At 42.8% G+C, this 22,370-nt stretch overlaps 11 protein-coding genes across 11 annotated transcripts; 7 read left to right on the top strand and 4 right to left on the bottom strand.

Moving 5' to 3' along the window:
• Window positions 1–115: 115 nt before the first annotated feature.
• Window positions 116–1,411, top strand: TOT_030000489 (conserved hypothetical protein; the record flags this gene model as incomplete). The annotated part of the gene is made up of 10 exons (XM_009693232.1): window positions 116–217; window positions 337–478; window positions 522–587; window positions 624–692; window positions 725–799; window positions 831–884; window positions 969–1,046; window positions 1,111–1,184; window positions 1,240–1,297; window positions 1,329–1,411. The coding sequence occupies 10 exons, from the start codon at window positions 116–118 to the stop codon at window positions 1,409–1,411; spliced, it is 801 nt and encodes a 266-aa protein (XP_009691527.1).
• A 159-nt stretch (window positions 1,412–1,570) lies between these two features.
• On the bottom strand, window positions 1,571–2,139 carry TOT_030000488 (conserved hypothetical protein; the record flags this gene model as incomplete). The annotated part of the gene is made up of 3 exons (XM_009693231.1): window positions 1,571–1,642; window positions 1,673–1,861; window positions 1,942–2,139. The coding sequence occupies 3 exons, from the start codon at window positions 2,137–2,139 to the stop codon at window positions 1,571–1,573; spliced, it is 459 nt and encodes a 152-aa protein (XP_009691526.1).
• A 199-nt stretch (window positions 2,140–2,338) lies between these two features.
• On the top strand, window positions 2,339–2,977 carry TOT_030000487 (2-C-methyl-D-erythritol 2,4-cyclodiphosphate synthase; the record flags this gene model as incomplete). The annotated part of the gene is made up of 1 exon (XM_009693230.1): window positions 2,339–2,977. The coding sequence occupies one exon, from the start codon at window positions 2,339–2,341 to the stop codon at window positions 2,975–2,977; it is 639 nt and encodes a 212-aa protein (XP_009691525.1).
• A 125-nt stretch (window positions 2,978–3,102) lies between these two features.
• On the bottom strand, window positions 3,103–4,405 carry TOT_030000486 (uncharacterized protein; the record flags this gene model as incomplete). The annotated part of the gene is made up of 3 exons (XM_009693229.1): window positions 3,103–3,462; window positions 3,541–3,686; window positions 3,775–4,405. The coding sequence occupies 3 exons, from the start codon at window positions 4,403–4,405 to the stop codon at window positions 3,103–3,105; spliced, it is 1,137 nt and encodes a 378-aa protein (XP_009691524.1).
• Window positions 4,406–5,045: 640 nt separating this feature from the next.
• On the top strand, window positions 5,046–11,066 carry TOT_030000485 (conserved hypothetical protein; the record flags this gene model as incomplete). Its single annotated transcript, XM_009693228.1, has 1 exon — window positions 5,046–11,066. The coding sequence occupies one exon, from the start codon at window positions 5,046–5,048 to the stop codon at window positions 11,064–11,066; it is 6,021 nt and encodes a 2,006-aa protein (XP_009691523.1).
• A 742-nt stretch (window positions 11,067–11,808) lies between these two features.
• On the top strand, window positions 11,809–12,372 carry TOT_030000484 (conserved hypothetical protein; the record flags this gene model as incomplete). Its single annotated transcript, XM_009693227.1, has 1 exon — window positions 11,809–12,372. The coding sequence occupies one exon, from the start codon at window positions 11,809–11,811 to the stop codon at window positions 12,370–12,372; it is 564 nt and encodes a 187-aa protein (XP_009691522.1).
• A 1,406-nt stretch (window positions 12,373–13,778) lies between these two features.
• TOT_030000483 (conserved hypothetical protein) lies at window positions 13,779–14,381 on the top strand (the record flags this gene model as incomplete). The annotated part of the gene is made up of 1 exon (XM_009693226.1): window positions 13,779–14,381. One exon carries the CDS (start codon window positions 13,779–13,781, stop codon window positions 14,379–14,381), a length of 603 nt encoding a protein of 200 aa, XP_009691521.1.
• Window positions 14,382–15,283: 902 nt separating this feature from the next.
• Window positions 15,284–18,669, bottom strand: TOT_030000482 (uncharacterized protein; the record flags this gene model as incomplete). The annotated part of the gene is made up of 2 exons (XM_009693225.1): window positions 15,284–15,403; window positions 15,553–18,669. The coding sequence occupies 2 exons, from the start codon at window positions 18,667–18,669 to the stop codon at window positions 15,284–15,286; spliced, it is 3,237 nt and encodes a 1,078-aa protein (XP_009691520.1).
• Window positions 18,670–19,734: 1,065 nt separating this feature from the next.
• TOT_030000481 (protein translocation complex subunit gamma chain) lies at window positions 19,735–19,983 on the top strand (the record flags this gene model as incomplete). The annotated part of the gene is made up of 1 exon (XM_009693224.1): window positions 19,735–19,983. One exon carries the CDS (start codon window positions 19,735–19,737, stop codon window positions 19,981–19,983), a length of 249 nt encoding a protein of 82 aa, XP_009691519.1.
• Window positions 19,984–20,356: 373 nt separating this feature from the next.
• TOT_030000480 (60S ribosomal protein L37a) lies at window positions 20,357–20,908 on the top strand (the record flags this gene model as incomplete). Its single annotated transcript, XM_009693223.1, has 3 exons — window positions 20,357–20,377; window positions 20,487–20,597; window positions 20,756–20,908. The coding sequence occupies 3 exons, from the start codon at window positions 20,357–20,359 to the stop codon at window positions 20,906–20,908; spliced, it is 285 nt and encodes a 94-aa protein (XP_009691518.1).
• A 131-nt stretch (window positions 20,909–21,039) lies between these two features.
• On the bottom strand, window positions 21,040–21,738 carry TOT_030000479 (uncharacterized protein; the record flags this gene model as incomplete). Its single annotated transcript, XM_009693222.1, has 2 exons — window positions 21,040–21,270; window positions 21,397–21,738. 2 exons carry the CDS (start codon window positions 21,736–21,738, stop codon window positions 21,040–21,042), a joined length of 573 nt encoding a protein of 190 aa, XP_009691517.1.
• Between the last annotated feature and the right edge of the window lie 632 nt (window positions 21,739–22,370).

Below are 22,370 nucleotides of genomic sequence, written 5' to 3'. Positions count from 1 at the left end.
TTATATGTCTGTATTTGTAATTTATCTTCTAATATTTCGGTTTCGGTTTTACTTTAACTTTATAAACAGCCATTAACACATCCTGGTGTGTACGTAAATTAGGATTTTTACTCCAATGGCAGATGAAAGCGAGTACGAGAAGTTTGTGATTTCCGAGCACCAAGTTTCCAGCATTGGTTTGGAACCTTCCTCGGAACAAGCCACCCCCTCGTTGTCCGTAAAAAAAACACCGACTCGAACGTTGAGCGATATAGTATCTTCCTCAGTTACTTCAACCAGATCAGTTTCATAGAAACGTACACACACATACACATACAAACTAATTTGCCTTCACAGGAACGCAATAAAATAACCAGGATGATTGTTAGAAGGGTGTTAAGTCAATCCCCTTTTCCTACCAAATATGAAGACGTTCGCCTGATCGTTAAGAATTACTTGCCAGATTTGACAACTCACAGCATTTCTAACTCTCTCATAGGTAATTTTTTATCTATTACCAATCTATGCATAATTTACTTCAGAAAATGCCAGGAATACTCTGAGTCGAGTATTCGGACTTAGTTTGGAGGACGTCAAATACGGACAAGGTACCAAGCCTTTACTTAATAATGTGCTTTGTTTAGGCAAAAGGGATTTATTTTTAAAGCAGACCATTTCCTTTAAAGCCCACGATTTAAAAACACTCACTCAAGGTTGCATTTCTACCGACTATTTTACAACTTAGGCGACCATGAATTACGTGGGTTCATCCTTCTTCTGGTTCCATGCTTCAAGGCACACAATAATGAGATTTCACTGAGTAACCACCCTTTTAATTCATTCGAATGTAGAGTTTCTGTGCGAAGTCTTTGAAAAGATTGGTAAAACTCACATGATACCCACCTGTATGTCATATTACCCATTTAAGTTACCGCAACCTATGGGCATTCAACATTATTATTACTAAGAACTCCTAATATCTGGTTTAGGCAAGGAGGACGAAGAGGCTTTAGTAATGAAACTGAAAACAGTAAAAAGGAAAAAGGATGTAAAATACAACTCTAAGGGTACATAAATTCACTAAACAATCAATTGATTGCGTCTACATCGACTCGAATAACATATTTTCAGATTTCACTCACGTCTCAGACTACTTATTGTATGCTAAGGACTTATCGTACATATATCTTACATTTCAAAGTCAGGTTAGGTCCCTTAACTACAATCGTTTTATACGCCAACTGTCACTTATCGCTTTAGGTCTTAGACTTGCTATCCTCCGTCACCATTTCACCTGGATACAGGCTTAACATTGAGTGTATGTTTTGCGAGCATAACTAATATTTCAGACCACAAGGATGAGTACGTTAGTGAATTTAAAGCACTAGACGAGGCTGTCTTCAACAGGGGCTTAGACATATTTTTTGAATAGACCTGCCTCCCAAATCAAACATACTATAACGCATTTGTATTTTTCACAGCACGTACAAATTTAATTGACAATTAGATACATATATTGTGTACGTGTGTGTAGCTGTTTGCACACCCTTGTGTACATGGCTATCTGTAAAAACAGAAGATTAAAATTTTGTCATTCTTCCACGTCGTTTTTGAATCTAAACTTGTTCAACTCGGCCCACAAATCCAATCTCGCCTGACCAGTCTACGAATTTCATTAACATACTAAGGATACCAAGCTTCCATCCAGCTTAGGAGAGAGGGGTTTCGCGGACCCGTAGTCGTAGAGCGAGTACACTTCCGACTTCTCTGCTTCTGGGAAGCCTATGCTGTCGCTCACATTAATCGGGGGACCCCTATCCAGAAGCGCCCTTTGTTCCTTGGCACAGTTCGTGGTGGCGAGACTGTGCAGGTATTTGTGATACTAAAGGCAATCATGACGTCGCTTAAGCACGGCTGCTTACCACATACTCTATTATGCACTCTGGTACATTGGGAACCAACCTGTATCTTAATTAGCTGCTTTATGCATTCTACACAGAATGTTGAGAGGGACCAGGCAGAGTCCTTGAAAGGCTTATATGCGACCGTGTTCTCCCTCGACAAATCATCAAAACAAACCAAACACGTCTGATTTTCAGGTAATTCCAACGAGTTGACCTTTTCCAGGTCACTCTCGTCAAAGAGAGCATCTTCTTCCATTTGTTAAATATAATGCGATAGCGATTAATTATAGGAGTCCTATTTTTAAATTACATTTTTAAAGCACATTCAAATCAAAACAGGTTTATTATCCATTACCATGAACAACCTATATAATAGTTTAATTCACATACACACTACAATTTGTTAGGATTCCACAGCTTTTTCAGATTTATAAGATGAATAACTCCCACCTATAATGTTTAAATTATTTCTTGTATATTATTTAACCAGTTTGAATCAGTCTGAGTGTGTTAAATTTAATAAATCCGTCGAACTTCAGCAACGGCACCATGTGGCAAACGTGACCAGCGTCGTTCCCTCGCCCTCCTACCCGGACCCCAATCACTACAGGGTCGGAATAGGCTACGACCTCCACAGGCTCGTACGCTCAACTTCCCTTGGGAGGCCTCTCAAGCTCGGCGGCGTCTCCGTTCCCGGCAGCTCAGTCCGGGTCCTCGCACACAGCGACGGCGACGTGGTCCTGCACTCGGTCTCCGATGCGATCCTGGGCGCCTTGGGCAAGGGCGACATCGGCGACTACTTCCCCGACTCCGACCCGCAGTTCGAGGGCCTCGACTCCGCCAAGGTCCTCCGCAGCGTCGTCGAGCTCATGTCTGAGCTGAACTACCTCCTCGTCAACGTCGACGTCTGCATACTGCTCGAGTCGCCCAAGCTCGGGCCCCTCAAGGCGAGGATTCGCGACAGCCTGGGCGTGCTCCTCGGCCACAGCGCCGTCGTCAACGTCAAGGCGAAGACCAACGAGCGCCTCGACTCGGTCGGCGGCGGTTTCGCCGTGGCTTGCCACTCCGTGGCGCTTCTGCGTCACCGCAGCTGACTCTTCCCCCGACCCTTCCACGTCGTCCTGGCGCACATACCCTGCTCCGCCCAATCGCCTTAACTTAAACAGCGTAAATGTACTACTATCTACGGTATATCTCTACGGTGTGTTCGTGCATATTACTAGTCGTTAAACTCCTGCAACTCCGTCGTCTCGTCTTTCGCCTTCACGTACGACGGCACGTGCAGCTTCTGCTGCCTTATTCTCACGTTCCAGTGCAGGTTTTCCTTCAGCGACCTGCACCACTCCTTCGTCGTTCCCGTCTGCTTGGGCAGAACCAGTGGGAAGTTAGTCTTCGAGGTCGTGATTTTGACTGAGCACCCGTGCCTGATGTTGCACGAGTAGTTTCCGTCCAGCGACACTCTGACGTACCCCCTGTTGTCCGGCGGTATCACCACCTTTATGATCGAGGTGCTCGGGAGCACCAGGGGCCGGTACGATATCGAGTGCGGGCATATAACCGTGAACAGCAGCGCTTCCACCTACGGTCAATTATGAGTCCAAAGATCACCAATGACTCAACAACTATTTACCTATCTCATATTTAGCCGTTTACTTACATGTGGGTGTACTATTGATCCTCCCGCTGACATCGAGTACGCGGTCGACCCACTTGGCGTTGTCAGCATCAACCCGTCTCCAGAAACCGTCGTAAAATATTCTCCGTTATAGTAAACATCCAGGGTCGTTATATAAGGTGAGAGGCCTGTAGTTTCAATGTTTTAAGGTCATTTATTTTCCACATATACTTTATCTCACAACATAAATGTTGTCGCTTTAAATACCTAACTTACCCCTGTCAATTACGCATTCGTTTAATGCGTTTCTTCTTATTATCGGTTCTCCGTTTTCATCCAATATTGTCACTTGAATTTGCGATCTTAGTGATATTTTAAAGCCTCTCGTCTCTATGTTTGACAGTGTTTCTGTTACTTTTTCCAGGTTGAATTTCGCCAGGTAGCCCAGCGAGCCCATTGAGAGGCCAACTACTGGCGGTATTTCTCGGCGGAACACCTTGTTCACTCTCAGCATTGTTCCGTCTCCTCCCACTGTTATCACCAGGTCCACGTCCTTCAGGTCCTTTTCCTGCAGGTTGTCCGTCTTCTCCGGGTCCTCGAAGCGTGTCACCACTTGGCCCTTGTACAGCTCCTGCACTTCTCCCCAAAGTTTATCTGTTTCCGGTATTTCTGACAGTATTGACTTGTCGTATATTACTTCTGTTGTGGGCAAATGTTCCTTTATTATTGAAACCAGCTGGTCAAGCACCAAATCTATTTTCGGGTTAAAGGGTGACATTAGTATCAGTATTTTTTTAGGCTTAGTATTAAACACTATTTCCATACTGTTATTCCGGATTGGTGAGTCACACTCTGAGCTGGTAAAGAGTCTTTTATAATTATCCTTCTCGTATGTGTTGCGATTCATTTTTCAGTAAAAAGTAACTGTATAATACATTTGTTTAAATTTTTGACACTTTATAAATATTTTTAGATAATAACACGTTTTTATGGCATAATCATCTGAATTTTTGTTTAACATGAGGGATCCCTTTCGAAACTGAGATTCTATAAATAACACTGAGTTGAAACAACTAAATTGGATTAATATTAATTTAATTTCTCACTTTTAAACAGAAAATTTACTAATACAATTGATTACTGGGTCTATAAATAATTTCTATGAGAAATATAACTGAAGGCTTTCCCACTTATTTCACCACATTTATTTTTTTTCTTTACGAACACATTTGTTATTTTAAGTGAGATTTTACCCCTTTGGGATTAGTTGTTTTAGATATTCTCTATTGACATTTGGAATATCTGCTCACATAATTAAATTCGTTTTTTGTTTAATGGGTAGACATTTTTATGTTTTATAACTTCAAATTTATTTATTAATAGGCTTTTCACTATTTTCGATTAACAATTATATTTTTTTGTAATGCTTACATGTATATTATTGCAACCATTAGTAGTTTTGATTACACATTTTATACACATTCTTTGTTAGAATAAAGTTGATTATCGCTCAAAATCACCAATTAAAAAAATTTTGAGGATCAAATATGGACGAACTATTTGACTATCCGGATGAAGAGAACAATGATGATCAAAATGACGATCAAACTCAGAGACGTGATAGTGACGATTCCTTTATCGTCGACGACGATAGGAGTGTAGAAGATTTTGAAGGAGCGAGTGACAACAGGGAAGATTCCAATGATGACGACTACGACTTCTTATTCGGAATCCCCCAGGAAGATAAAGCAGAAGAGGAGAACAAGGTAAAGAGGCGGGTCAAGGACCTCGAGAAGTTACTGTCCTCTAGAGCAGGGGCCTACGACGAGTTTGAAGGCACGGAGGACGAGATCCGGTACACACTAGAGGACCTGTCCTACTTTTACAAGAGTCGGCAGGCGTTGGAGCTGGAACTCCTGTCGCTTTTTTCAGGCCTGATCAAAAGGGAGAAAATATCGCAAACGAAGAATCACATGAAAAGTTCTAAGGAATACCAAGCCACAAATGTGGAAAACTTATTCACAGATAGGGAAACGGCCAGAAAAGATGATGGGAATAAAAATAAATTTCAGAAATATAATATAAATAAGAGGAAGCAAAGCGAGAAGACGATGAATAAGTTCCTGAAGAATATAATAAAGCAGACGTTCAGGAATGACCAGCCGGAGGGAAGATTCGGAAGGTTCTCAAAGGACAAGGAGAACGCGTCGCACCTGAGAAGCATGGATACAGGCTACGAGGGAGATGAGAACGTGCTGGTGACAATAGACTCAGAAGCAGTGGCGAATTTGAGGGACATAAACACGCTCCTGCATAGGGAAAGGAGAGGAGACTACGAGGAGATGGAGGGAGTGCCGCTGTACAAATACCCGAGGTGCGCGTCGATATACATCTTTTCGCACAATTTTATGTCCTCATTCATCCTGCCGCTGTGCTCAGTGCTGAACAGAGGCTCGGTGAGTGAGGCGATAGACGTGGATCAGCTGGTAAATGAGCTGATATACTTCTTCTACCAGATAACGCAGCCGCCATCGGAGAACTGGTACAACTACTGGATGACTGCACAGAGCATATATAAGGTGATTAACCTGCAGCTGCTGCAGTCGCTGGGCAAGGATTCTCAGGACGCGCCGAACAGAAGTTTCAAAGGCGACGAGGAGAAGAACAGCAACGTGAAGATTGAGTTGAAATATAGAACGAGAGTAATAGACAGTTACATAAAAGGGCTGAATACACTGCGCAGCGCGATGGAAAGCAGTGAGATATGGTCGATCATAGGAGAGTTCAGGCTTAAGTTGGAGCACTTTAAGCAGAACGGATACATAAGTAAGGAGGACCTGGAAGAGCTGAATAGCATGAAGGAGCTGCAGCAGAGTCTGTCGACGGAGCGAGATAACCTGATAAAGGAAGTGGAGCAGCTGGAGGAGGAGGAAGACCGATCAGAGCTGAACAGACTGAGAAAGGACAGAGAACTGGCACAAGAGGTTAGAAATGCAGCAATGGCAAAGAAGAAGAGAATAAAGCAGATAAGAAGAGAGTTGTACGACGTGACGACGAACATAAACGAAGTGAATAAGAGAGTGGACGCAACGAGGACGAAGTCGGAGTTCCACATGCAGACGGTGAGAATACTGATCTCGCAAGTGCTGACGATCAAGTCGAACATGGGCATGCTGTACATATTCAACGAACTGGGAATACTGACGCTGATAAGGCAGGAGCTGCTGATGTTCTTCAGAACAATAAGGAAGGCAATCGTGCCAGTGACGTACGTACCGGATCAGACGGTGGACCCAGGAGCCTCAAAGACGGATGAAAACGCAGTCCCGGAGCAGCAGCACGAGGAAAAGGGGGACTACGAATACTACCCGAGTTACCTTACACAGCTGGAGAGGAACATGCTGTGGCAATACGTGAGGATAGTGTACAACATCCTGTCAGGAATTAACGTCACGAGTTTACTAGGGGAAGTAAAAGGAGTAAAGGGAGAAGATAAGGCGCACGGCGAAAGAGATTCTAAGGAAGGAGGTGGCAGTAGTAGCAGCTCAAGAGATACTGGAAGTAGCACGAATCGAGTCAACGGCAGCGGAAATAGGAACGGCCACCAGCAACAAGGAGTTAACAACTATAAAAGCAGAGATCAGCTGCTGGAGGAGAGAGATAGGATGGAAAGAAGTTACCTGATAGAAATGTACAGAATGAACCCAAAATTGTACAATAAGTTCAACGACAGAGTGTTCAGCTACAACGTAAGGAGCGCAAACTATAACCAGAAGAATAACTACCACTACACCTTTAAGTACTCGCACACGACGGGAGGAAGTAACGAGGCGACGAGGGAGGAGAAGGACAAGGAGAGTCTGCAGAATGAGCTGAACCTGCTGATAGGAATAAACAGCAGCCTGGAGCACATATCCTTCTCGAATAACACGGCGAGAGAAGGAGAGGTGGTCGCAGAGAAGAAGGAGGTGGACTACGAGTTGGTGCTTATGCTGCTGGTGTGCTGCTACGACATCAACAGGGAGGTGGACGAGGAGTACTACGAGCCGTACGACAGGCTGATACTCTTCAACATCAAGTCGTTCGTAATAAGGTACTACTCGATGGTGTACGTGAAGCACAGCGCTAAGAAAGCGCCGAAGACGATGCCGACGTCACTGCTCTTCCTGGCAATCAAGAGGTACATAGGAGAGGACAACATCTTCACTAAGCTGCTGCTGACGTACCTGAATCAGCTGGTGAAGAAACTCAACTACCAGAACAACCAGGTCATAATACAGCTGATTCAGAACGCACACACGGAATTGTCGTTCATCCAGTCGTTTCACACGAGCGCGAGTCTGAGCGGAAAGGAGACCAGTGGATCCAAGGATGATGGCGGAGTTGCGAACGGGAATGTGGATGGAGACGGGGGAGAAGGAAGTGGTGGCAGTGACCCGAAGCGGGACAAGGAGCAGGCGGAGATGGAGGAGGAGTACATAAACAACATCTGCAAGGAGTTCTTCGTCGAGTACATAAAGAATAACATCAGGCTGATGATGTTCAACCTCCTGAAAAACTTTAAGATGTCCTACAACAGAGTGCTCTTCGTGTCGTCGCTGAGACTGGTGCTGCTGCTGGAGAAGCTGGCGCTGAAGATAGGCGCGATCGAGTTCGTGCCTATCACAGGATACAGCAGCAACGAGCGTCTGCTGGGAAAGGACCTGGACGACGAATTCTGGGACGAGGAGGACGAGGACCGCGAGGAGGACACGTGGGACCCGAAGGGAAGGAAGAAGCTGGTGCGCGTGGACGAGAGGAACATCTACAACTGCAAGAACAACAACTTCGTGAGGAACGACATACTGAGGAACGGAAGAATAGTGCACAACGCAATGCTGCTGCTGTTGAGCAGGAACAGCAGGGGGAAGGATGTGCTGCTGGCGTACCTGGACAAGGTGCCGAGGGCACTCCTGTACGACTTTAAGTACTTCCTGCTGATCAACTCGCACCTTAACAACTCGGTGCCGACGGTGAACACGTCCCGGGGGCTCAACTTGGGGACCAGGTTCGGAATGAGGAAGGAGCAGGCCGCAGGCGCGAAGACGGAAAACGCACTTTTCATGGAAATAGTTGAAAGCTTTATGGACAAGTGGCTGCTGGAGGACAACAAGGTGATGCTGCTGGAGCTCTTCCTAAACAAGAACGTGGCGACAGTGTCAGCATCGACGAGTCGAGTGAACTATAACATAAACAGCAAGTTCTACATCGACCCGATAGAAAGCAACGACTACCTGAACTGTCCAATAGTGCAGGGCGTCATGGACCAGGACCAGGAGGACATCGTCGACATCATGGCGAACCTGAGCATAAGCAAGGAGGAGCAGAAGGTGGAGAGGAAGGCGAAGATCGACGACCAGCTGCTGCTGCAGTACTACAACAGGTTCAAGTACATGAACGAGGGCGTGGTCAAGTACCTCTCGGACCTGCTGAACATACCGGCGAAGCAGCTGCAAAGGCACCTGGATGAGCTCCTTGAGACGAATGCAGGTGCTGGCGTAGGAAGCGGTACTGGGCCTGGCGGAGTACAGGACGGCGTAGAAGAGGTTAGCAAGCATACCAGAAAGGGCGCGAGTGGCGGCGCCAAGTACGATAAGGAGTCGTTGATTAGAGTCATGGCACGCTTTTACGCCGAACACAAAGACGACGCCCTGGACGTCATGAGGGAGATGCACGAAAACCTGCTGGAAAGCGCGGAAATGTATAAGCTGAGTGGGTTAGAAGTGGAGGTGATAGAGCCAATTCAGCTCACTGAGGAGCTGAAGCGAAGTGGCCACTACGAGAAACTCCTGGCGCACCTGAACGTGGAGGAGGCGACCAATGTCCTCAAGGGAGTCGAAGGACTAGAACCTAAGCTGGAGGCGCTAAGGGAGTTCGTCGAAAGCCCCTTCTTGCCCAAGGCCGAGGAGAATGAAGTGGAGGCTGCAGAGGCTGATCAGGAGTGGGAGGAGGTGGTGGACGTCCACAACGTGACCAGCAAGGACATAATAAAGCTTTTGATAGATCTGAGTTCGCTGTACGACTTTGAGAATGATGACGACCTGTTCGATGAGGGGGAGCCGCCTAAAGTCTCTGCAGAGGTTGACGGCACCCTAGTACCCGAAGTTGAGCCACAGCAGCAACAAGTACCTGAGCAACAACAACCAACTGTACCTGAGCAACCTGTGTTAGAGCAACCATATGAGGAACAACAACCACCTGTACTGGAACAACAACAACCAACTTTACCGGACCTACAGCAACCACCTGTAAGGGAACACCAAACAGTACTGGAACAAAAGGTTGATAAACAGAGGAGATATGAGTTGATCCTGGAAGAGGAAAGGAAGAAGATCAACGAGTTGCTGGACGTGTGCTTCGATATCATAAGTAACTCAGATAAGAGCGACTACGTAAGGTACTACTCATTCAGCAACATGCATCAAGATGAGTTGAAGGTTTCGGATGCAAGTGAGGGAGACTATGGCATGGATGTTGACGTTAAGTTTGAAAAGCTGAACGTATCGAGAGAGTTGCTGATGAGGAAGCTGTTGAAATACTGCAACATAGAGGTGAAGAATAACATAATAAAGCTGGTTGACAACAAGGTAAACCCCGAAATAGTGAAGAACCGTCTAAACATCATCAAGTCGCTCCACAAACTGTCTAAGCTTCAGCTGATAGACATATTGAGCAGACAGCAGGAGCAGACTATGGGCCACGACAATGAGGTGGAGGAGCCAGATTTTGAAGAAAACATGGCCAAATATGACAACGAAGCACAAGAACACACCTTTGACTACTCAGGCATGGATTTTAGCAAGAAAAAGACGCCCAGACGCGGTGTAAGTAGGAGCATCGATGTTGACAAAGGTGATGAGTATGATAACAGGGACTTTGATAAAGATCATGGTGCCGATAAAGACGATAAGGGCGATCAGGAAAGTCTGTCAGGGTTCAGAAAGAAATTGGATAAAGTTAAGAAGGTTCAGGGTAAGCGAACTGTGAAGGAAAGCAAGAGAAAGAAGAAGCTCAAGAAGTCACAACTCGGCGATGCAGAAGAACTAGATAACGAGAATGAAGGCGGTGATGATGCCAGTGTTGATTACAATGATTCATTTGAAGCTAAACTAGCAGAAAATGATGGTGAACGACCAACTGACCGTTATGGTGTGCATCAAACCAAAAAGTTAGTCGAAGGGGCAAAAACGTCAAAACAAACGGCAGGAAAACAGCCCAAACAGCCACGTAAACAGAGACAGAAGAGGAAGTTAGGGGAAGAAGTGCATCCGGAGACTCAGCCAACTGCACGAGAGCACGAGGAACTGGGGGACGGATTTGATTATCGCAGTTTAGTAGGAGTCAAAACGCGTGATTCCGCTGTCGACAAGGTCGAAAGAGAACATATTCGTGAACTCGCCGGCTTCAAGAGGGTGCCGGATATAGTCATTGAAATTCACAACAGGTCTCTGGCGCTTGCTAAGGAGCAGAAGCTCTCAAACAGTATGAATTACAAAAGACTAATGGAGTACACTTCAGCAATTTCCTGATATAAAAGCGATTTAATGTACTATATTTTTTATTAATTTCAGTATACTTGTTATTACTTTTTTTGGGATTATCAACAATCAGTTGGGCTGTACTAATATTACATCGTCAACACATTGAATGTAGTTATATATTCAAAATTGTTATAAATAAACTATTTAATATGAATTTTTCATAATTTTTAATTAAAATTACATATATACACCTCTATACATATATTATATATCTTATATTTATTGGTTGTTACGAATGTGTATAAACAAGTGGACGACATCTGAATATCAATGTACACATAAGTGTATAGATGCAACAAGAATGGTTAATAGGAAACGTACAATATGTTTTAGGAACCAACATGGTTGAGATGGAACCAAATTGAGTGTGCCCATATATATTTGTTAAATCAATACTTTGGCTACTTAATAGAACATGTTCAACTATTGAAAAAACAGGGTTTATCTCATTCAACTTGTTGGCAATCAGACGTGATGATGAATAAACTCTGAACTATGAGTTTAAATTGGATGTTATACTGGGTCAATATTATGGGAAACGAAGTCATTCAATAACAAACAACTCAATCTGTGAAATAACGGTGAATCAGAAGTCAATGTGTGATGAAAGGTGGGTGTAGGTCGGAGTCGATGTAAGGGGTATACCAACTACTTAAATCCCCATCGGGTACTGGGGATTGATTAAGCAGTTATTATAATTCACTATTAAGTAGACATTACATCGAATACAATGAAATTCGCTATATTGGCCTTTCTCGCTTTTTGGTCTGCCAAACTCGCTGCAGCTGCAAATGCAGCAGCCGCTGGTAAACTTGATTTGAAACCATTAGGTTTTGTTTCATTAGAAGGACACACAGACAAATCGAAATGTCCTCTTGGTACCCTTCCTGAAGGAGTGTTTTTACACACGACATTTGATCATGATGGACACCACTTTACCTGGGTCAAACCAGTCCATGGATTGGTAAACGAGGTCGTTTGCGACTCTCGTGCCGTTTGGAAAGGAGCTGAAGGAGAATTGCTTTTGGACTTCCACTTCTTCGGAAAGACCGATGCTGTCAAGTATGTTCACCTTGAACATCTCACGGCACTAGGTGGTGTTGCACACGTTTTCCTTAAATTTGCAGCTGACGCAGCAGCTAAGGCAGAGGTTATGGGTCTTGCACCATTTGTTGTAGCTGTTGCTGGGTTATTTAAAAAAGAATTTTTAGGTGTAAAGAGACTGGCAGCACACGCATTGTTACACGATCTAGCTTTCCATTTGGGTCTCGGCTTAAAGGCATTGCCAGCATAAACAAATGATTAGCAAACTATTAGAATAACAGAACAATGAAAAAATGTGAATAAATCAGTAATAAACAATCTGGGACTTTTGTTTACTACGCCGCTTGTCGAATAATATAAAGTCCTTTACATTACATGATTATTTATTTAACATATGTTGGTCTATGGGTCAATCTTTGACTAGTGGTTAGTGTTAATTGCATATGTGTTTTCATTGTGACAGCAATTTTGTTAGTGTCCAGATTGTAAATCGTTACCACGTCTAGAAAAAAAGGGATGTGTTTGTGAAAGATTATTTTGTTGTATTCTTTACTATGATACTGTCTGTTGTATTCGATTTTCAATATAATTCACTTATATCTTAAATTATAACCAAATATGATTATTATGTGTTCAATCACAATAACTATACAATAGTTGATTTAAAAAAAGATCTTATAAAGATACTGATGAAACATTATATAACAGTGAGTTATTTATTTTACTCAATTACAAACTCTTTGGATAAATCTTTAAAACAATAAACAGTGTTCATTATTATCAAAATCAAATGAAACTAATTACATCGAACCCCAGTGATCATTTCACATTCATCCTTATAGACATGTTACTGTTGTACACACTACATCAACATAACCCATTTCACATCGCATTACAATCTTCTATAGTCTACGAATTCATATATTTAATGTACTATATTTTTTATTAATTTCAGTCTACTTGTTATCACTTTTTTTGGGAATATCAACAATCAGTTGGGTTGTACTATTATTACATAGTCAACACATTGAATGTAGTTATATATTCAAAATTGTTATAAATAAATTATTTAATTTTAATTTTTCATAATTTTTAATTAAAATTACATATATACACCTCTATACATATATTATATATCTTATATTTATTGGTTGTTACGAATGTGTATAAACAAGTGGACGACATCTGAATATCAATGTACACATAAGTGTATATATGTAGTACTAATGGTTGATAGGTAACGTGCAATATGTTTTATTAACCAACATGGTTGAAATGGAACCAAATTGAGTGTGTCCATATATATTGAATAAATGAATACTATTGTTCATAAGTAGAACATGTTCAACTATTGAAAAAGAATGGTTAATCTCATTCAACTTGTTGACAATCAGACATAATGAAGAAAGAACTGGGAACTTTAAGGTTATAATGGATGTTATTATGGGTCTATATTATGGTCAAACGAAGTCATTCAATAACAAACAACTCAATCTGTGAAATAACGGTGAATCAGAAGTCAATGTGTGAAGAGAGGTGTCATCGAGTTGGTATATATGTTAGGGGTATACCAACTACTTAAATCCCCATCGGGCACTGGGGATTGAGCAGACAGTTTTTATAATTCACTATTAAGTAGACATTACATCGAATACAATGAAATTCGCTATATTGGCCTTTCTCGCTTTTTGGTCTGCCAAATTCGCTGCAGCCGCTGGTAGCGCAGCAGCCACTGTCGGTGAAGTTAATTTGAAAGACCTGGGTTTTAAACTCTACGGCCGCCACAAGGAAACTGGTTCTGCAGCCGCAACCTCATGCCCTCTCGGTACACTTCCCGAAAGAGTTTTCTTGCACAAGTCAGTCAAACATGGTGAGCATTTCTTCACCTGGGTTAAGCCAGTACATGGATTGGTAAACAAACTAGTCTGTGGATCTCATAAAGTATGGGAGGGAGCCGCTGGAGAGTTGCTTTTGGACTTCCACTTCTTTGGAAAGGCCGATGATGTAAAGTTTGTTCACCTTGAACTCCTAACCGCACTCGGTGGTGCTGCACACGCTTTCCTGAAATTCGCAGCAGGAGCCTCAGCTACTGCAGAGGTTTTGGGTCTTGCACCATTTGTTGCAGCTGTAGTAGATTTGATGAAAAAAGAATTTTTGGGAGTAAACGCACTGCCAGCACACGAATTGTTACATCATCTCGCATTTCATGCTGGTCTTGGCTTAAAGGCATTGCCTGATGCAAAAGCACCAGCATCATAAAATCTTATTGGATAATTAATAAATGATTAATATAAAATCAGTAATAAACAATCTGGGACTTTTGTTTACTACGCTGCTTGTCGAATAATATAAAGTCCTTTATATTATACGTTTATTTACTTTATGTTATTTGTCGTTTGATGTCAAAGTCTGACTAGTTGATATTGTGTGTGAGTAGATTTCTTTATTAATAATATAGTTTAAATATTAAATTAGACATTGTGTACAGGACGTTTTCCTGTTGTTAAAAACCGTATCGTTAAAATGTACAATTGAAATTAAATGAATCAAAACGTACATAAAAAAAACTCCAAATACATTAATTTTACTAAATACTCAATAATTAACACTAACATTGTATTTGTAAATCTTAATTTAAAAGTGCTAATTTAAATTTTAATAAAACATAATTGTATTTGTGAACGTAAAATAAAATTTTAACAACCTGATTAAAGTTGAAAACCTTGACCAAATTAATTACAAAATAATTAATGAAACAACTTGTATAAATATTTAAATTGTAATTTAATATACAAGTTGACGTTGATTATTATGATATTGTGTTAAAAATGACATATTGTGATAAATGTATTTGACATTGGGAATTTAACTCAAATATTAGTTAAATCCAAACATAAAATTAAAAATTCACAAGTGATTAAAATATTAAGGATTTGTATAATATATTTTGTTTATTTAATACACAATGTGAGTTGGGCCTGTTATGATCCTGACATACTGACTGTTTATTGATATTATTATATTCTCACTCACACATTGTCGATTTTGTTTTATTACCTAATATAACATTCCCAGTATTGTACTAAACAAGTAACGGCATAGCTACCTTAACACATACCATTCATGGGTATGAGATTCTAATATGATTCTGGGCGGGCACGCTAATACAACTCTCTAAACAGGTACCCAATCTTAAACTTGAACCTAGTCATTTCCCTAGGGCACGAGGGCAGTTCGTACAGGTCGATCACCTCCAACTTCCGTTTCTTGTAGATGAACTTCTAAACAGGCCATTAGTTACTGCTACTAGTAACACTCAGCAAGTAGTGCCGCTTGTCACCATCTCCTAACTAACAACTAGGTACTGCAAACTAGTTAACTAATTGTGGTAAATAAATGCCAATAACAGTAGTGGCAAGGGGAAACTGACCTTGAGCAGCGGGTAGAGTGCTATGATCAGGATCAGCAGGAGCCATATCACTATCGTGAGCACCTTGAACTTGGTCGGGATCGTGTGGATGTTCCTCTCCACGCGCTCGGCGGACAGGATCTCCTCGAGGATGTCAGCCAGCGCGTTCGAGAGGAGGCAGCAGGACACCCACTTGATCGAAATCGACCACACGACCGACCAGCAAATGTTGTGCGTCTTGTTCATCGGGCTGATTCGCCCAAACTCCCTTCTGAACACCTCTATGTTGCCTATGAACAGCGTCAGCATCAGCTCGCCCAGCTCCCTCGTCCTCTGCTTCCTGCGCTCCCTCCTTAGCTGCCGCAGGTTCTCCTGAGTCTCTTTGTTCACGTTGTCCGGATTTCCGACACTGGCAGCATTGCCCATCTGCTCAAAGTTGTCTCCTGCCGCCGAGCCTGCATCCCTGTTTTCGTACCCCTCGTAGGTCTTTACGTACGTCTGCTCAGGCCCTATGCTGCCAATGTGGCTGGCGATCACCAGGTTTCTGGGACTGCCGGCCTTTGACGTTGGCCCCGACTTGACTGAGCGATACCCAAATTCCGGAATCGCAGGCTTTCCCGAGCCCTCGTACGCTTCCGATGCCTTTCTCTTTTCGTACTCCTTCAACAGTGCCGCGTCGTAGTTTTCCTTGATCGACGCGAATGGACTGTTCAGCGTGTAGCTGTTGTCCACCGTGTATTCCGCCTGGTCCTTGTTCGCGTAGTCCGCCGCGGTCGACTTTGGCGGGCGCAGCAGGTACGTCAGTGTCGACAGCAGCACTGCCAGCAGGATTCCGAGCACGCGGAAGAGCCACATCACGTAGAGCGGCAGCGTCTCGTCGAGCAGCTCCCCCAGCGAGGCTGCGACGTTCCCCACCCAGAAGGTCGCGTTGAACACGTAGAGTGGCAGGCGCCCCACCTTCTTGATCTGCTCCTCGGAGCCGTAGAACCAGCCTATCACGATGCAGGTCATCAGCACCATGAACACTCTGCCCAGGTCCCCCACCGCTATCTCCAGGAACCAGATGATCCTCTTCCCTCCCCTGCTGCACAGCGGCACGCAGGCCAGCACCATGATCGACGATATTGCCGCCGCCACGTAGACCTTGCGCACCTTCACGAACCGCGTCAGCGTCGTCATGATCACCTCGATCTGAATCGAGAGCGTGAACGTGATCAGGATGAAGCAGGAGCAGAACTGGAGCACCAGGAGCGTGCGCTCCATGTTGTGCGTGGCGATGAAGCCCATCGGCAGCAGCACGAAGGACGAGTCCTGCTCCAGCATCCACAAAATGTCCTCCGGCACCTTCCCCATCCGCAGGCAGAAGTAGCCCACCAGCGCCAGCGCCGAGAAGAACTGCAGCGACGTGACGTAGCCCGAGAGGATGCCGACGCCGAGCGCCTCCGACGACAGGTCATACCCGATGCGCGACTTGCTCGCGAGCGTCGAGTATATCCCGTTTCCGATGACGTACTCGTAGATGCAGCAGCGCACCGAGTGCGACCACAGCCTCGAGTTTTTGTAGAGCATCTTCAGGTCCATCTTCGTGATTGAGTCGAAGAAGTATGACGTCGAGCCCTCCAGCAGCGTGCTGAAGTAGACCTGCGCGTGCGAGAGGAAGAAGATCACCACGACCAGGATGAAGGCGAAGAACGTGAAGTTCGTGAGTCCTATCATCTGCAGCGTGAATACCAGGAAGTAGGTCACTGCCGTGCCCACCACCAGCTTGTAGTCGACGTAGCCCAGGTCCACGTCCGGGTTGTCGAACAGGTCCTGGTACGCCAGGTACGCCTTGCCAAGTCTGTTTGCCCTGCACTGCCCCTCCACGATGTAGCACAGCGGGTTCAGCTTCGTGCACTCGAGCACGTTTTTGCCCAGGCTTTCGCACCTTTCCACGTCAAGCTCCGAGAGCGTCCACACCATTTTCTCTCTGAACACGTTGCTCAGGTATATCAGGTACTCCGAGCACGTCCTGCTCGAGGCGATGCACGCGCTCAGCAGGCACAGGATCACCATCGCCACTCCCACTCCGCCCATGCCCGGCACCAGCTTGTCGAATATCTCAAAGGGGCTGCACCTGAATAGCTGCCCCAGGCCCAGCTCTAGGCAGAACATCGGCTGCACGATGAACAGGAAGGCCACGAGGTATGTGAACAGGAAGATCAGGCCTCCCCAGGTCGAGTTGAGCTTGAATATCGTCTCCACGCTGCCCACTGAGAGCGCCATCGTCAGGCACAGGATGAACAGCGATGAGTTGTTGTTCCAGTAGCCCAGCCTCAGCTGCCTTTGCAGCCACGGGATGATCGAGCCCGTCACCTTTCTGAAACAGCTCGGGTACTGGAACACGTCCGACAGCTTCGCCACTTCTCCCGGGCTCATTCCGTTTTTGATCAGGTCCACGATCACGTTCTCAGACTTGCTTCCAATGCTGCTCTGGTTAATTCCCGCCAGGCTCAGCTGGTTGATTGGCATCTGGGTTCCTGCTCCGCTCCCGATGCTCGACTGGTTGATTGGCATCTGGTTACTCATGCTGCTCCCGATGCTCGCCTGGTTAATTCCGCTGCTTCCGATGCTGAACTGGTTCGAGGCCGTCAGCGTTATGTTCGACTTGATGAAGCTCTTGTTCAGGCTCAGCGCTCCGAAGCTCATGCTCGAGGTCAGGTACTCGAACGGCGTTCTGAAGTTACTTATTGAGAGCATTTTCTCCTGGTTCGGCTGCAGCCTTCCTATTGCGTCGATGTCGTCGAACGGTATGTTGATCAGTCTGTCTCTGTCGTACACCTTGTCGAAGCTCGACGGGATGTAGTCGTTATAGTTTGCCTGGAAGCAGTCCTTGCGCATCAGCGCTCTGTTTGCTTCTCCTTGTATTTCGTCCCTCTCCACGTTCCTGTACATTTTGTCCGAGGTGTACTTTGAGTACACGTGTCTTCTGTAGCTCGTGCTCTTCGAGTACGCCGTCGCCTTTTCGATTAGGCGCACTCTCAGTGGTGGCTTTGCTTGTACGCTTCGTGCTCTGCTTCCTGCGTGGGATAACTCCGTCTCGTTTATCGATCTTGCATCGTTTTCGTGAATTAAACTACCCGATTTAATAGTATTCATTTTCTATACTATCAAGTACCCCTTTTTACTATACTTTTACATTTTTTTATAATTTACAATCTCTATTTTGAGATACACAGTTGCGTTAAAATCTAGTATAGTATACACATTTGTGAGTTAGATTGTATTTACATTAACTACAACTTGTTATTGAATTTTTAGAATGAAATTAGCTTTAAAATGGCTCATATTTACCATCCGTGAAACTAAATTGTCTATCAGGCCCAGAAGTGATGATAATTTTACATACACATTAACAAATTAAAATATAATTACAGGCAAAACGATCCTCAGATCCCCTTAAAATAACTGTACAATTACAACCGTGTAAACAAAATAAATAAAACATAAATACTGGCAAACTACGTAACACATCACCTCACAAGTGTCATGGCTAAAGAAGGAGCAGACTGACAAAGTCGACAAATATGCAAAAAACTGCAAAAATTGGAGTTTATCTAATATAGGGATCAATATCAGATAAATAATATGAAATTTGCGAATAAATTTAGGTACATGATGTCAACAAAACAACACATATTACGTTACACATACAATATATCAAAAATAAACTATTTAATCAATTTATGTATAAAGCTTAGCATATACTAGAACTAAAAAAGGTTTAAACATTTTCATTCTGAATCGGAAGGTAAGTATATTCGTTTAATTAATTTTGAATCTAAAAGGTGTAAAAATGAACCAAAGACACCAAAATTTACCTTCAAATTGAAAAATAATAATTTATGCAAAAAGCCTATATTGGTGTTTCAAATAATTTGGTTCATCAAGAGTGATACATATTACCTATTTATGTGTTCGGCCCCATGGTATTTGCGAGTACAGTTTTTAAATTAAAATTTACATCAATTGTCACGACTAGTAAAAAATTATCGTAACTTATAATGCTTTTAGTGAGGTACAAATTATGTTAATTTGGGCATAAATACTCCACCATATTAAATTGCTGTACGAACTATTAATAATACGAAGTTATAATTTTAAATTAAATCAAAGCCTGTATATTCTATTAAACTCATTAAACCGTTAACATTCTTTTTGAAAATGAAGTTTCAGGTTCCAAAACTGTTTTTGGACCCCTCAAATCCCGTTGGATACACAGTGAAGGTTGTAACGGAATTTGTTAACGGGAGTACCCGCCTAGTCCGCAAGTGCACAAAACCGGATCGTAAGGAGTATATGAGGATACTCAACGCCTGTTCAGTTGGATTCTTCATCATGGGATTCATTGGCTATTTTGTAAAACTATTGTTTATACCTGTTAACAACATACTGGTGAGCTCTCCAAAGTGAGCCGTGATGTAAACAATTCATTTAAAGATATCGCCTACAAAGTGATACAAGTCGCTTTATCCCCCCTTCTTTAATTTGATATACACTCTCATACACGCTACATCCTAGTATACATTTTTAGGTGAATTTATGAAGATTCCTCACATATTTAATTCTCGTGTGTATTTTGTGTGTCGTTTATTCGGTCCCATTGAGCCCATTTTAGCCATTTACCGGCTTGCCCTTTTTAATAGGCACTTTTAACACCCCCCCACCTTTCTCATTTTTCAACACTGATTATCCCTTATTAATTCAGTTCTCTATTTCATATTTGACAAATTATTTGTATACAAATTAATTAACTTTTTGTCTTAAGACTCAAATCTATATAACAATGGCCAAGCGTACAAAGAAGGTTTGTGTTTCAGCATATCTATTTAAATCGTAACTCTTAAAGAATCTTCACCTTAACATTTATTTTCGCATTAAATTTTCTATTCTCGTTTACAATTAATTTTATTCAGGTTGGATTGGCCGGCAAATATGGTACTCGTTACGGAGCTTCCCTGAGAAAGCAAGCTAAGAAGATTGAACTATTGCAACACGCCTCATACGGATGCCCCTTCTGTGGAAAGGTTAGTATACGCGTATAATCGTACAGATCCCTTAATTGCCATACCCTGTATACTTATAAACGATATCCTTTCTTCGTTTGATACTGTTCTCATGTTCACATACCAGTATTGTCATAGTTTATTCTTGTGATATGTGATGTTACTCATGCTTTCTTCAGACTGCTACCAGGCGTAAGGCCGTGGGCGTTTGGCAGTGCAAAGGATGCAAGAAGAAAATGGCAGGAGGAGCCTGGTCCCTGGTCACATCGTCAGCCTCGTCAGTCAAGGCAACAATAGATCGTCTCAACAAACAGAAACTGGAAACATCATAAATTTCATAACATATCAGTCTACGTCGATATTATGGTTTATATGTTGGTGTTCCGCCATGTACATAAATGTTTGTAAAGTAATGTATGTATGTGAGTATTGTAGGTAATTGATACTAGATTCAGACCGTCGCTTATTTGTAGTTAGGGTGAACGTTTCCCCAAATTACCAGCTCGTTTAAAAACGTCTGATCAGTGTCATCAGTGTTATCTACGATGAATATCTGCAGACTCTTGACGTGGGTAAATTTGGTCCCCTTCAGGCTTATCTTGTCCTCAGGACCAAACCCCTTCAACTCGACCACCTGATCAGGCTCAACAGAGTCAGATTCACTGAAGTCGAACTCGCCTCTGTTGCCATATATCTGAGAATTATCGATGTTAGTCACAAAGATTAAGTAAGGAGGATGTGTGATGATAACTAGGTACGTCTCAAAGTGGTAATGTGTAAAGGTGACTACGAGTACAATATACGGGTATACTAACGGTACCTGGACTGTCTTGGGGGGACTGGCGTCCACATTCTCGGGTTTAGAGTTGGCCCGGAGAGTTATGGAGTTTATGCAAACGGGCTCTCTGAAGAAGACCTTGAGGATCAGCTGCGGGTCAACGTCCGAAACCATGGAGTTGCGCGACTCAGAGCAGGAGAAGAGTATGTCTCTGAGACCGCAAGTTCCGTCGAGGACGTTCAACGCGGTAGAAGTCGTGAGGTCTATACATCTGTCCTGCAAAGCCAGGTTCTTGGTTTCGTATAAATCGAAGGCCGATTTCGATTGAGATTTAAGAGGATTATTTTGCAATAAATAATCGACACTCCCAAAGTTTGAATTCATTTTGAGGCACAAATTAGTGTGACAATTTAATTGAAAGGATATAAATGTTTAATGGGAAATTTATGTCAGCGATGCCGTGCAAAATATTAAAGGTGACAACAAATATTAAATTGAACTGGTATCGTCACGTTAGTATTTACCGTGGTAATGTAACTATTGAATGCAACACGAAAATTAATTTATTTTTAAGATTAAAAAATTGCAGGTGGGATTTTACGTCGTGCCTGTGATCCATATTGAGGTGTTGTGCAAAAAACAAAAATAACATTAAACGGCTATCTGTGGCAGTGAACTAACTAAATATACAGAGAAAAATAATTTCATAAATTAAAATTGTATAAATAAATAAAAAAATTAATGTATAAAGGCAATGTATATGAATATACAAATAGAAGTATAGAACAGGTGGAATCCATTATAAAAAATCGGCTATAACACATACGATCAGTGTAAATATGAAATAAAAAGGCTTCATATTAAAATTAATTAGATTAGTGCAAATAAATAAACATTTAATTACAATCACATAATTAATAACTTTTACACACAAAGGACTTTAGTTACAATTAAAAAACTCCATTTAAATAGCTATGAGTTAATTTCAACTTTAATTAACTTATAGCATTAACACA

Source organism: Theileria orientalis, chromosome 3, assembly GCF_000740895.1.
Source record: "Theileria orientalis strain Shintoku DNA, chromosome 3, complete genome".
In the NCBI taxonomy this organism is placed as follows: Eukaryota; Apicomplexa; class Aconoidasida; order Piroplasmida; family Theileriidae; genus Theileria; species Theileria orientalis.
The sequence above is the reverse complement of the archived record's forward strand: the minus strand, read 5'-3'. Positions and strand labels throughout refer to the sequence as shown.